Source organism: Platichthys flesus, chromosome 10 (assembly GCF_949316205.1).
Source record: "Platichthys flesus chromosome 10, fPlaFle2.1, whole genome shotgun sequence".
In the NCBI taxonomy this organism is placed as follows: domain Eukaryota; kingdom Metazoa; phylum Chordata; class Actinopteri; order Pleuronectiformes; family Pleuronectidae; genus Platichthys; species Platichthys flesus.
Genome location: NC_084954.1, coordinates 9,424,883 through 9,437,704, shown reverse-complemented (window position 1 = coordinate 9,437,704; position 12,822 = coordinate 9,424,883). Strand labels below are relative to the sequence as shown.

The 12,822-nt window shown below is 41.1% G+C and overlaps 2 protein-coding genes across 2 annotated transcripts; both read left to right on the top strand.

Moving 5' to 3' along the window:
- Positions 1-652: 652 nt before the first annotated feature.
- LOC133962400 (procathepsin L-like) lies at positions 653-3,607 on the top strand. Its single transcript, XM_062397999.1, has 8 exons — positions 653-860; positions 1,136-1,278; positions 1,407-1,574; positions 1,992-2,183; positions 2,665-2,830; positions 2,924-3,026; positions 3,215-3,318; positions 3,467-3,607. The coding sequence occupies exons 1-7, from the start codon at positions 761-763 to the stop codon at positions 3,312-3,314; spliced, it is 972 nt and encodes a 323-aa protein (XP_062253983.1). The 5' UTR covers positions 653-760; the 3' UTR covers positions 3,315-3,318; positions 3,467-3,607.
- Positions 3,608-5,032: 1,425 nt separating this feature from the next.
- LOC133962398 (procathepsin L-like) lies at positions 5,033-8,158 on the top strand. The gene is made up of 9 exons (XM_062397995.1): positions 5,033-5,214; positions 5,601-5,701; positions 6,138-6,280; positions 6,381-6,578; positions 6,668-6,859; positions 7,310-7,475; positions 7,562-7,667; positions 7,784-7,887; positions 8,001-8,158. Exons 2-8 carry the CDS (start codon positions 5,602-5,604, stop codon positions 7,881-7,883), a joined length of 1,005 nt encoding a protein of 334 aa, XP_062253979.1. The 5' UTR covers positions 5,033-5,214; position 5,601; the 3' UTR covers positions 7,884-7,887; positions 8,001-8,158.
- Positions 8,159-12,822: the final 4,664 nt, after the last annotated feature.

Here is a 12,822-nt window from a genome sequence, read left to right as displayed (position 1 = left end):
TCCTGGGCCTCATACACAAACACTCTGTGGGCCACCTTCCTCTCTCTATACACGATGTCCCCCACACATACTTTATTTTATTATTATAGTTTTCTTGTACAAATTATTTTTGTCTCTTAGGTTGTGACATGCATCGATATCTTTTGCTGCTTCTTGGCCACTGGTACTATTTCACCCAAGCAGGTGTTGCATTTTGGACTGGTCAGGCGGTCAATCAAAAATCTGGGACTGTGTCTCTAATTTCTGTGGAGGACTTCAGATTTCCTCATATGTGAGAGCCGAGCTTTGCAATGGTCGGAGCTGGGGTCCCTAATTTTCAGATGGCTCTTTCTTGAATTCTTATTAAAAGAGGAAATAGGCCGAGTTCAGCAAAGCGTTAATTGTAAGTAAGTGTTTTTGTGGACTCTGAGAATGCTCTCATAGATCTCAATGTGCAGGTTTTCTCTCTCGCTTGGTCCCTCTCTGAAACGAAAAATATAGGATTTCTACTTTAAAAAAAAAAAATTCAGGCTCTTCAATGGCCTCGGCCCTTTTGGGGCCCTGTGAAGTCACGAACCCCCCCATCCACACCCAGCTTCCCTCCCATTCACAACCACCCACCCACCCACCAGCCCACTATGGCACCCCTGTGACCATATAAGAGAAGCCCTCTGCCATAGTCCTGCATCACTTGCAGGTGGTTGTACTGCAAACTTCACTTTGCAAATCTGTAGTTAAGAGAGTTCAGTCTCAACTCTTTGCTTTTTGTTCGTGAGCCAGGATGAAGCTGCTGTTGGTTGTTGCTGCTGCTCTGGCCGTGGCCAGCTGTGCCAACGACTCCATGGTAGACCCGGAGTTCCAAGCCTGGAAACTCAAGTTTGGTGAGGCAGTGTTAAAGCTTCTCAAGCTGTCTTCTTTTATCAAATAGAGTATATGTTAACATTTTATCAATAAGGCTAACTGACATTTTAGGCCTAAAAATTTAGGCTGGAATTTGGAGAGACCTTGTACTCAGATACACTCGACCCAAAATCTAAATCTCCAAAAGGATTCAAATGTTTGTGTCTGAAATTGTACTTGTCAGCTAGTGAACTATCTCTTGAAATTTTTTTTCCCGATTCTCCGTCCTCTGATTTTTCTCGTCTCTGGTTGGCAGAAAGATCCTACAGCTCTCCATCAGAGGAGGCCGAGCGCATGCAAATCTGGCTCAGAAAACGTGAAGCGGTGCTGGAGCACAATGCCATGGCTGATCAGGGCAACGCCTCCTACCGACTTGGCATGACCAAATTTGCTGACATGGTATGATATGTCCCTGAATTCCTGTACTAAACGCCACCAGTGTAATTTTGTTGCAGTGAGATTATGACAAAGCTGTGATCAACATTTTGGATAAAGTAACTCTCTGAACTTTTGTCCTTCCTCACCAGAAACCTGAGGAGTTCTCTAGCGGCTTCCTCAATGCTTCTGGGCCTCGCCCGCACTTCGTCTCTAAGCTGTTGCAACATCTGCCAGAGAGCATGGACTGGAGGGCTCATGGCTTAGTCACCCCTGTCAAGGATGAAAAGAAGTGTGGCTGCAGCTGGGCCTTCAGTGCAGTATGTAAAACCCAACTTGACACCTGTTTCTACAACATGCTCTCTGTCACCAACAAAACAAACTCACCTGCATCACACACACTGCTTCTAAAATCACTGGCCTTCCCACATCAAAAATAAAAGACCTGAGCGACAGGGCCATTACATGACCACTACTCACCAACACTTAAATTGTGAAGGGTCCAATTCAGCAGGAGCTTCATATCCTCTGTCATTGCAGCAATACATGACGCTACACTTGTACATGTTTTATGTTGCATGTCATGTTTTGTCTAATCGGTGTGTTGCCTCTGTAGTGACGTGTCCTTCTGTGGTAATTGTACGGAAATAATTTGCCCCAAGGGACAAAAAAGTCCAAGTTTTCTGTCCCAGTAACTCAAATGTTTTTTGTCACAATTATATTTCACTCTGTTCCAGACTGGTTCGCTGGAGGGTCAGCATTTCAAGAAGACACAAAATCTGGTTAACCTGAGTGAGCAGCAGCTGGTGGACTGCTCTGAAAAATACGGCAGCAGTGGCTGCAATGGAGGCTCAGTGGAGGTTGCCTTCGATTACATCATTGACAACGGAGGTATAGAAATCAAGGATACCTACAAATATGTGGCTGAGGTAAACAGAAAACTTCTATGTGTGTATAACTTACATTATTTGAATGCAAGTACAGCATACGGTCTGAAACTACATTTGCCATTGCTTTGCGAAGAAAGAAAAAAAAGAGATGGAGAGATGTGCAATACTGCCATCTTGTGGAATAAACCTTTTGAACAACTAAACTCTGGCTGCCTCTCAGTACATAGTCCACATTGATCGTTTTAAACATTCTCTCATTTGCACCCATGACGTGTCAACATGGAAAATCAAATAGATTTGTTTTGCTGTCATTTATTTAACTTTTTCCATTTGCACCATTTTGTAGAATTTGTATCTGCAGTCTTCGATTTTTATATGACATTGTATTCAGTTGCTTCTTGTCTTTGATGTTCTGTGTTGTTATTATTTTTCCTCTTTTTGAAGCACTTTGTATTGCCTATTTTTAAATGTGCTACATAAAAAAGTTATTAATATTAGTATAATGTTGTCTCTGAATTAGAAGCAAACCTGCAGTTCCCACCCTGATAAAAGTATTGCCACATGCACCGACTACCAGCATGTAAAACAGAATGATGAACACGCTCTCAAGAAGGCTGTGGCCAACATTGGACCCATTTCTGTGGGCATCGATGGTTCTTTGGACTCTTTCCGCAACTATGTATCAGGTCCATATAACATCCTTTTCATACTCTGGAAGAAATGTGAAAACTATGTATTTATCATACAAGCTAATGTGACCAATGTATGTGTATTTCAAGGGGTGTATGATGAGTCGAGTTGCAGCACATTCGCGAACCACTATGCACTCATTGTGGGTTACGGCAATGAAAATGGAAAAGACTATTGGCTGGTCAAAAATAGGTTGGTACACAAATATATTGAATTGCATGTTACAACTGTTAACTCAGACAAGAGGGTTTTATCCTCTTTTCACTGCAATCACTTAGGTTTTTATTATATAAATGTTTTTTTCAGTGTGCTGTTGTTGAGACAATGATTCAGTTCTATATAAAGCAGCTGAATATGGTTGGTGTTGTATGTTTGTTTAGCTGGGGTAAAGCCTGGGGAGAAGAGGGATACATCAAGATGAAAAGGAACAGTAACAACCAGTGTGGCATCGCTTCTGCAGCCATCTACCCAGTGGTCTGAGAAGGTGAGGTCATGAGCCCTCCTACTCTCTTCTGTCTTTCTCTTTGCTATTTAAATGAAACGTTTAGGTGTGTGTACACAGATTGACCTGAAAGTGTGTGTATGTGTGTTTGTACTGGGCACTAACTGGTAGTTGTTTATTGTATTTACAGGACTTTCTTCTGCGACACAGCATTAACTTTAATTGCCTAAAGAAGCTGAGTTATCACTCGACTGTAGTTGATTTTTGGACTGAGAGTCCCTGTACCATGGTGTACTAAATTGAGAAATAAAAGCTTTTTGCTTGAAAAATACTTGTGATGTTGTTCCTTTAATTCTCTTTTCATATATCACAGAGGCTTCGCTGATATTATTATATTGTACATGTTGCTTGGAGGTTTTTTTTTTTATCCCTTCAGCTCAAAGTTTTCACTATTTAAGGCCCCGTGACCTCCTGTTTAACGTTTATAGAAACTGTGTAAAGAAGTGAAACTCTCTATTACTGACAAACTTTGTACCCTATTTGTATAATTTCTAAATGATTCATAAATATGCAAGCTCCTCAAGAATCCCAGTACACAAAACTTCAGCTCGCCACACAGAGTTCCACACAGAACTTACTAAACTGGTTGCCCTGAGTCAGGGCTTATGTGTTCAAGGAAGTGAAATCATATTTACATAGCACCTTTCTAAACCGAGCTTAGAGTCTGTGCTCTTTGCACACATTTATGAAAAAGCCTTTTTAATGTTACAAATATACTTTACTCATAGTTTCTTGAATGTGTGCATGTCAAGCTGGGGGAACACGTCTCTTGAAGAAAGGTTGTGCATTTATGGAAAGCAAATTTTGGAAAACTGATTTCACCCTCATGTCTCAAAGTTCTTTATCTGTGTTTGATGCTTCTGTCAGTTAGGACTAAAAATAAAAATATACAGTAAATGAAATGTAGAGAATCATAAATGTGATTGTGGTTGGGTGTGTATTATACGTTTATGAATGTTACTGAATGCCAAACTCATTCATTTGCCACAGAACAAAGATTTTCATATCTCAATATTCGTCAACGTCAATAGAACTTCAGTCAAATGGAAGTTGCTTCTTTTTTAAAAGCTTTTTGAGAACATTTGATTTATACTGTTTCATATTGTTTTGTTTTGGTCATTTTAAGTTTGTTTTACTTCGTTTTCGTTAAGCCCTTTGTAATTTTTGCAAGTTTTTAACATAATTAATAAAAATGGTGTATAAATGAAATGTATTGTTAATGTTAGTATTATTATCATAAAGAGACAGTGGGTGGCACAATTTCCAATAACACTTGATCATTCAGGTAAATCCCTTGAACAAACACTCAGTGAGTGGGTGTAATGTGCCACTGACATTTCTGAGAAATTGAAACACTTCCACCTTGAGTGTCATAATTTAAATAGTAAGTTACAACAAGGCGGAAAGTAGCACAAGTGTCATTGTTGCTTTGTGTTTTGGTTTTGTTCTTTGAGAGAATTCCCAATCCCTACATGACAGGTAATTTTCACACAAACAGACATGACTGTAGTGCTGCTTCTTTATGTGGCTGTAAGATTCCAAGGGAAGTAGCTGACCATAATGCTGATCTTCCTCATTTTGCTGAGGTTGAAAAATACATTTACCAGAAAACCGGCATCATGCGCTCACAACACATGACTCCCTCATCCCCTGCTTCAATGATTGACTCTTCCCCTTTTCTCTTTCTAACTTAATGAGCTGCTGACAATCTAACTTTTCTCTCTCTGACTTTGTGAGCTGCTAAAAAACAACACCTGACTGGAGGCACCGCAACTCATAAACACACACAGCTGTATATAAGAGTGTCAGTCTGGTTCGGCCCTGCATCACCTGGTGGTTGTACCTTCGACTTCACCGTGCACATCGACATACGGGCAGGTAAGTACACACACACACACACACACACACACACACACACACACACACACACACACACACACACACACACACACACACACACACACACACACACACACACACACACACACACACACACACACACACACACACACACACACACACACACACACACACACACACACACACACACACACACACACTTCCTGAATTGCTGGTGCGCTGCTGCAAAGAAGAAAGAAAGACTCATAAAGATAAGAAGGAGTTTGTGAGAGGAATGAAACTGAGGTTCACTGAAACCAGGAAATAAAGCTGATTCTGTGGAGTAGGCAGGAAACGTTTTTTTTTGAGAGAGTTCAGTCTCAACTTCAAGTCACATTGGATTTCGTCTCTTCTTTGTCACTCAGGATGAAGCTGCTGTTGGTTGTTGTCGCTGCTCTGGCCGTGGCCAGCTGTGCCAGCGTGTCCCTGGAAGACCTGGAGTTCCACGCCTGGAAACTGAAGTTTGGTGAGTCAGGGTGAACTCTTCTCAGACTGTTTTATTTTATGGTCAAATAGAAGAAGATGTTCCGTCGTCTGAGGAGGCTTTATCTATAAGGCCTACAGACTTTATAGGCCTTATGATGTAAGAGTTCAATTTAGAGAAATGTGTGCTCAGTTACACTTAAAGGGATAGTTCACCCCAAAAGGAAAAATCACTCATCTACTCAGCACTTTGCCGATGGATGAGTGAGTGAAGTGTTTGAGTCCATGAAACAATTTTGGAGTTTCAGGGGTAAACAGCGTATTTGAAGTATTTCGTGATCATTTTTTCAAATATAAAACAAAACTCCTCCTCCTCCACACTGCTTGTGTAGTGTCATCCAAGTGACTCGAACCAGCATCATTTACAACCTGTTTTAAAGTCTAAATGTCCTCTGATTTTGTCCGTCTCTGGTCGGCAGGAAGATCTTACAACTCTCCATCAGAGGAGTCTCACCGCATGCAGATCTGGCTCCAAAACCGCAAACTGGTACTGGTGCACAATATCATGGCCGATCAGGGCATCAAATCCTACCGCCTTGGCATGAACTACTTTGCTGACCTGGTATGATACACGGCTGTTTAACGCGCCATTTGTGGACAAGACGACACTGTTATTGACATTATGGTCAGAACGCCTCTCTATTTTTGCCCCTCCTCCCCAGGAAAATGAGGAGTACAAGCGTTTGATTTCTCAGGGCTGCCTGGGCTCCTTCAACGCTTCTCTGCCTCGTGGTGGCTCCACCTTCCTGCGGTCGCCTGAAGTCACCGATCTGCCACAAGCCGTCGACTGGAGGGACAAGGGCTACGTCACTGACGTCAAGGACCAGAAGCAGTGTGGCTCCTGCTGGGCCTTCAGTGCAGTATGTAAAACCTTTTTTTGTTTTGTTGCTGTTCCAGTAACACAGATGATTTGTTTTACTGGTCTCAAATGAACTTCACCCTCTTCCAGACTGGTTCGCTGGAGGGTCAGAACTTCAGGAAGACAGGGAAGATGGTGTCCCTGAGTGAGCAGCAGCTAGTGGACTGCTCTGGGGACTATGGCAACGAGGGCTGCAATGGAGGCTTAATGGACGATGCCTTCCGTTACATCCAGGCCAACGGAGGTATAGACACAGAGGACTCCTACCCGTATGAGGCTGAGGTAACAAAAAACTCTGGCTTGGTTGAAATAACAATATGCATTCAATGTGGATGTAAGTCACTTTATTTGAATGCATTATTGAATCTCATTATTGATCTAAGAAGACAGAGTAGAAGTGAGTTGAGAATGTGTTTTGGTTTTATGTGAGAGATACTGCCACCTTGTGGACACAACGTTTCAAACACCTAAACCCTGGCCGGCTCTCAGGTCAAAGTCTACAAGAACTATTCCATACCTCTTGGGTTTGATGTGTCAACTTTTAAAACTAATATGGTTATTGTTTGTCTCTATTACGTTAAGTTTATTTTATCCTTTCCTTTTGCCGTTACTTTTAAAAGATACTACACACTTTATCTGCTTTCTATGACTTTAAAAGTATTAAAGTTTGTTTTTGAAATGTGCCACATATATAAGGTTATTCATAATATTGTGATGTTGTCTCTGAATTAGGATGGAAAGTGCCGTTACAACCCTGCCACCATCGGTGCCAAATGCACCGGCTTTGTTGATATAAAGCAAGGTGATGAAGACGCCCTGAAGGAGGCTCTGGCCACCATTGGACCCGTGTCTGTGGCCATCGATGCTTCTAATGAGTCTTTCCAGTTTTATGAATCAGGTCCATACAACATCCTCGTAAGAAATATGAAAAACTGTGTACTTACCAATGTACGGGCCTGACTAATAATGTGTGTGTCTTTCCAGGAGTGTATAATGAGCCGGACTGCAGCAGCACAGAATTGGACCACGGTGTTCTCGCTGTGGGATACGGCAGTGACGGCGGACATGACTATTGGCTGGTCAAGAACAGGTAGATAGAATTCATTAGTATATCAGTGTTTTTTTAATTCGTCATACTGTTGTTGAGACAATGATTCAGTTCTATATAAAGCAGCTGAATATGGTCGATGATGTGTGTTTGTGTAGCTGGGGTCTATCCTGGGGAGACAAGGGATACATCAGGATGACCAGGAACAAACACAACCAGTGTGGCATCGCTACTGCCTCCAGCTACCCCCTGGTCTGAGAAGGTGAGGTCATGATCCGTCCTACTCTCCCCTGGGAAAAACCCAGATAAACCTGAAACTGTGTGAGTGAGTGTTTTTACTGTGCACTAACCGGTTGTTGTTTATTGTACTTGCAGGTCTTTCATCTGTGCCACATAATTCACTTTAATTCCATAGAGCAGCGGACTTATCACTTGACTGATGTTTTTTCTTGTTTGAACTGTACCCTGGTGCAATAATAGAATAACTTTGATTGTAAATAAATGTGAAGAAATAAATGTGACCCTTGTGTGTTTGTTGCTTTTTTCTTTTATCGTCCGTTCATCCATCACTGTGGCTTCGCTGATATTCTGGGCCTTGTAAATTGTGAAGTGTTATTTGGCCATTAAAGTTTGCCTCCACAACACAAAGGCAAGGCCGTCAGAGGATGATAAACTACGAATAATAATACATTTAGTTAATGTATTACTTGTTGGCTGGAGGTGTTTTGCAAAAACTGTAATTAACCCTTTAGCACAGAGCTTCTCAATCACATTTGAATGACCTCATACAGTTATTAATTTTCCGTGGGAATATATCTGCAATGCATCATGGTTATTATTTCTGTACGCTTTGTTGCTTTAGATCAATATAATGTGAACGTATACAAATTTAATTTATTGATTTAATATGACTAAAAGCGTATAAGCAGTGGTAGGACTGATAATCGGTGTTGTTGGGTTTACGAGTAGAAAAATATCTTGAGCTGCATGAAGCACACAGTATGTGCATGTTTGCAAAGCACAACAGGTGCCCATACCGACTGTGCACTTGTCTGTGGCTTCTTGCTGCAGTCGTATGCAAATGTACATTATCAATCCTGCAGCTGGTGCAAAGAAATGATTGTGTTTCAGAGAAAAAGGTACGACAAGGTTGAAGTAGGGACACCCCCTCGCTCATCTGGCAGCGAGTGCATCTCACACGAGCAGGCCTGGACTCCTCCTGCACATGTGGAAACATCTGCACTGTTCACACACTGTTCTGTCAATAGAGACGACCAAAAATAAAAATGAATCAATAAATTAAAAAGTTTATAGGTAAAGCGCGTATTATGTGATTTGCTTTATTTATTTAGGACTTTTCTTTTTCTGATTCTAATCTCACACATTTTTCTCTGTACGTATGATTTTTCACCCTAATTTATTTAGCTGGATTCTCATGTTTTTATTTTGTTGTTACAGGATAAAGACTAGTGGTGTGTTGGTCATTTAGTTCTCATCTTTTTCATGTGCCTTAGTTTTTGTCTTTGCATAGACTTCTGTATTTGATATCTGTATGATATCTGACATCAAACTGCCAGGAACTGCGGATGAAAAGCAGCCTTGACGGCTAAATCGTGCACATTTACATTTTGGACCCAAGTACGCATGTTAATTAATGTGCATTGTCTGGTCCCTTTAAATAAACACATAGGCAGAGGTAAACACAAACAGTGTAAGAAATGAAATGTATAGCTTTAGCTTTGCACTTTAAACTCATGAAACAATTTGTCCCGAGTCCAGGCTTATGTGGTAAAGCAAGTAAGTAAATTCATATTGCGCCTTTCAGAACCGGGCATGCAAATACTCTGCTCTGTGCACACATATATTCAACTTTTATTAATGTCCCAAATATACTTTATTCATAAATATTTTCATGAAATCTTTGCTTGACTTATAGATTTATCTACATTTTAAAGAAAAGATCTTTTTTTGGGGCGGAAATTCTTTGTATCCATACGTCTCATCATAACTGTCTTCAATGCTTGTACCAGTTCAAACAAGACACACAAAGGCAATGGGCAGGAAGTTTCAGAAGTGGAAAATACATTTTAGGAAAAGTATTATCTCCTCCCTGCTGCTTTCTGCTGTCTTTGTAGTTTGTGTTGGATTGGATGTTTTTTCCTTTCTCTTTTTAATCTTCCCTGACACAGTTTTACCTTCTGTCGCATTCTGTGGTTTGTGAAAGGTTATCTCAGATTCCTTCCTCACAAGCGGGGACAGGCTCGCAGAGTAAGCAGAGGTACAAGTGAAAGGAGACCTGACAGGCAAATAGGAACATGAGACACAATGGCAGAGGCAGAGAGAGTCTGAAATTATAAACTCTTGACTGATGTGGTAAAAAAAAAATAGAAAAGCAAAAGATAATATGGATTTTAGAGAAATATCCCAGCAGGATGTATTTTGAACTCTATTACTGTCAACATTTTTCACAGTCTGACTTTTGAGCTGTCAAGAACATCCCCTCATCATCGATTTCTATATACACTGAGACTGAGATTATGACACTGAAGAACAGCAGAAATGAAAGAAATCATTTTTTTATTCGTCTTTCAAAACCAACAGAGGGAATATTAAAATGTACAAAAATGCATTATACTCATTAGACGAGCCAGTGTAACATTGTTATGGCTGCAAACTATAAAGTTGTTGATTCCCATCTTTACTGTAATTCAATCTTTTCTATCTATATCACAAAGATGAACACAAAGCTATAGATTGTGTTTGTTCCATCCTCTTGTGTCTTGGTTTGGTCAGTTACTTTAATTATACTGCAGTACAGTACGCTGTATTTTGCCATCAGTACCATCATGCAGTTTTCTTTTAGGCCCAGTTAAATTTATATATATATATCCTTATTTGCCCTCACCATCAACAAGGAGGTTATGTTATGTTTGCTTTTTAGTTTGTTTGTAAGCTTGTTGATAAGATAACACAGAAAACTACTGAGCGGAATACATTGAATCTACCAGATAGAAGAATGCCGTGTGGGTCGGGGGAAGAACCGGTAAAGTGTTGATGTGGATCCGGATCAGAGGGAGGATACAGTGACTTTAATCACTTTGTCGTTCTTCTCATTTTTCTGATAAACAAACACTCACCTTTTCCATCTCCCCTCCTGTTTGTATGGATGGATAACTTCCCCTGGCTTTCATCGACTGCTTTTCTTTCCCTCCACAGCTCTGGCCTCGCTCACTCCTTCAACACACAGTGTCCCTGTTCAGCTGTACAACCTCCTCGTCACCCTTACTGAGGACACTGATTAACTTCAACCCAAGTTGGCGTTGTAACATTCTTTCCAGGGTAACACACACATATATGGGCCAGATTTGTAATACTCACACCAAAATGTGTGTAATCCCATAATAGAATCCGAGCTTCTTTCAACCCTTAATTTGTAATGCTCAAGGCTTTTGCATGTAATCCAGCTAAACAGCAGTACTTAAGTCATTTTTCTTACATCTCCGTTGAACCTCGAGGCAGTGGAAGGTTGTTTGACTCATCTGTAATCCATGAAGTCAGCTATAAATAAATCTACAATGCTCAAACAAAAATTGTTTGGGTTCACTTATCACGGGCTCTTCAGTTTGACTGCGCGTGGGACAAAAGCAGACAAGGAACAGATGCTGCTGCATTCAGGATCTGCCTTTAAACATATTTATATATAATGTTCTCTAATTTCTGTTGAAAAAATAACTTTGACTTCGCTAATAAAAGTCGCCGGGGATAAAGTCATTGTCAGGTGGATGACATCTGTTTGAAATCATTCACACAAAGTTGCTCTAAATGTAATCCACGCCGTAACACTCGGCGCTTGTAATTCGCCCCATTCTAAATGTCACATTAGGTCTGGTTGTGATAACATGTGATGGGAGGTGGAGAAACACCGAGCCGGGGATACAGTGAGGGGGAGAACGTATTGGGGATTTAATCAGCCTGTGTGACACAAAATATGACCTCGACATCTGACTTCTTTCCACCCTGAGCAGCAGCAGTAGCAGCAGAGCAGTGCTGTTTGGAGGCAAACAGGCTAAATCAACTTAATTGTAAGAGACATTTAAATCATCTTTTGTCAGACGAGTCTTGTAACAGAAGACCTGAAAAAAACAAAAAACAAAAAAATAACATCCCTGCCACTTTTTTTTTAATCACACTATGACACGTGTTGAGCCAATTAGGCCAAACTGATTGTTATCCAGTGACGTTATCGTCATCATCTCCTTGGTTGTATGTGAGTTTGTTTCTTTGAGATTATGAAGGAGGCCATTAGAAAGTGGAAATGAGGAAAAATCTCCCAGACGGAGACAAAGGGAGACGGCGGCAAATTAATTGGTTTCGCTAAATCCTCCTCAAACAGCAGAAGCCAATGTGGTTCCACAAAAGGCCATTACCAGTAATCAATTTAAATCTCTTTTACCCTTCCCAAGGAAACCAATTAGGCAATGTAATTAGGCTTTTTTTTGATTCGCGGCACACGGGTGGATCGTCCAATTCGCTTCCTGCGGAGAAGGACAAGTGAAAACACTGGGAGGTGTTGCTGGAACAAACAAAGCTATTGATATGAGGCCGGTTGAGGGATCCGGGGGATGAGTGAGGAGGAGACGTGGGGAGCGCGGCAGGATTCATGAATCTGGATTTTTTGGTTAAGAAAAAACACTAACAACCTGCTGCGTCTGCTCGACTCTGTCTCTATAATTAATGTTGAGTTCAAGCTGCAGCTTTTGGCCAAACAAACATCTTAATTTTAGCTTCCCAGTAAATGTGACCCCGCATTTTGAGCAGCTGATCACATATCACTGGAGGTGTTTGTCTGGAGAGGCTCTTTTTTTTAACCACCACGAGATGGCAGCACTTGACTGCTGATGATAAAGTCAGAAGTCCGAGGTGTTGTGGCCTGGAAGTCATGCAAAGCTCGGGTTCAAAGTCAAATGTACTGCTTTGATTCACATGTCCCTGGAATGCACATGCAAACATTTATGTATACACACACACACACACTGAGAGACTGCATTTCCCTGCACCAGTGAATCCATTGCAGTGTAACAATGCACGAGGCGCACACTGAATGTCTTCTTAATCAACAATGTCACCGCACAATTTCAGTATATTGGCTGTTGGGTGGGTTCGGAGGAAAGTGTCAGTCAGCCGTGTCTCACGTCAT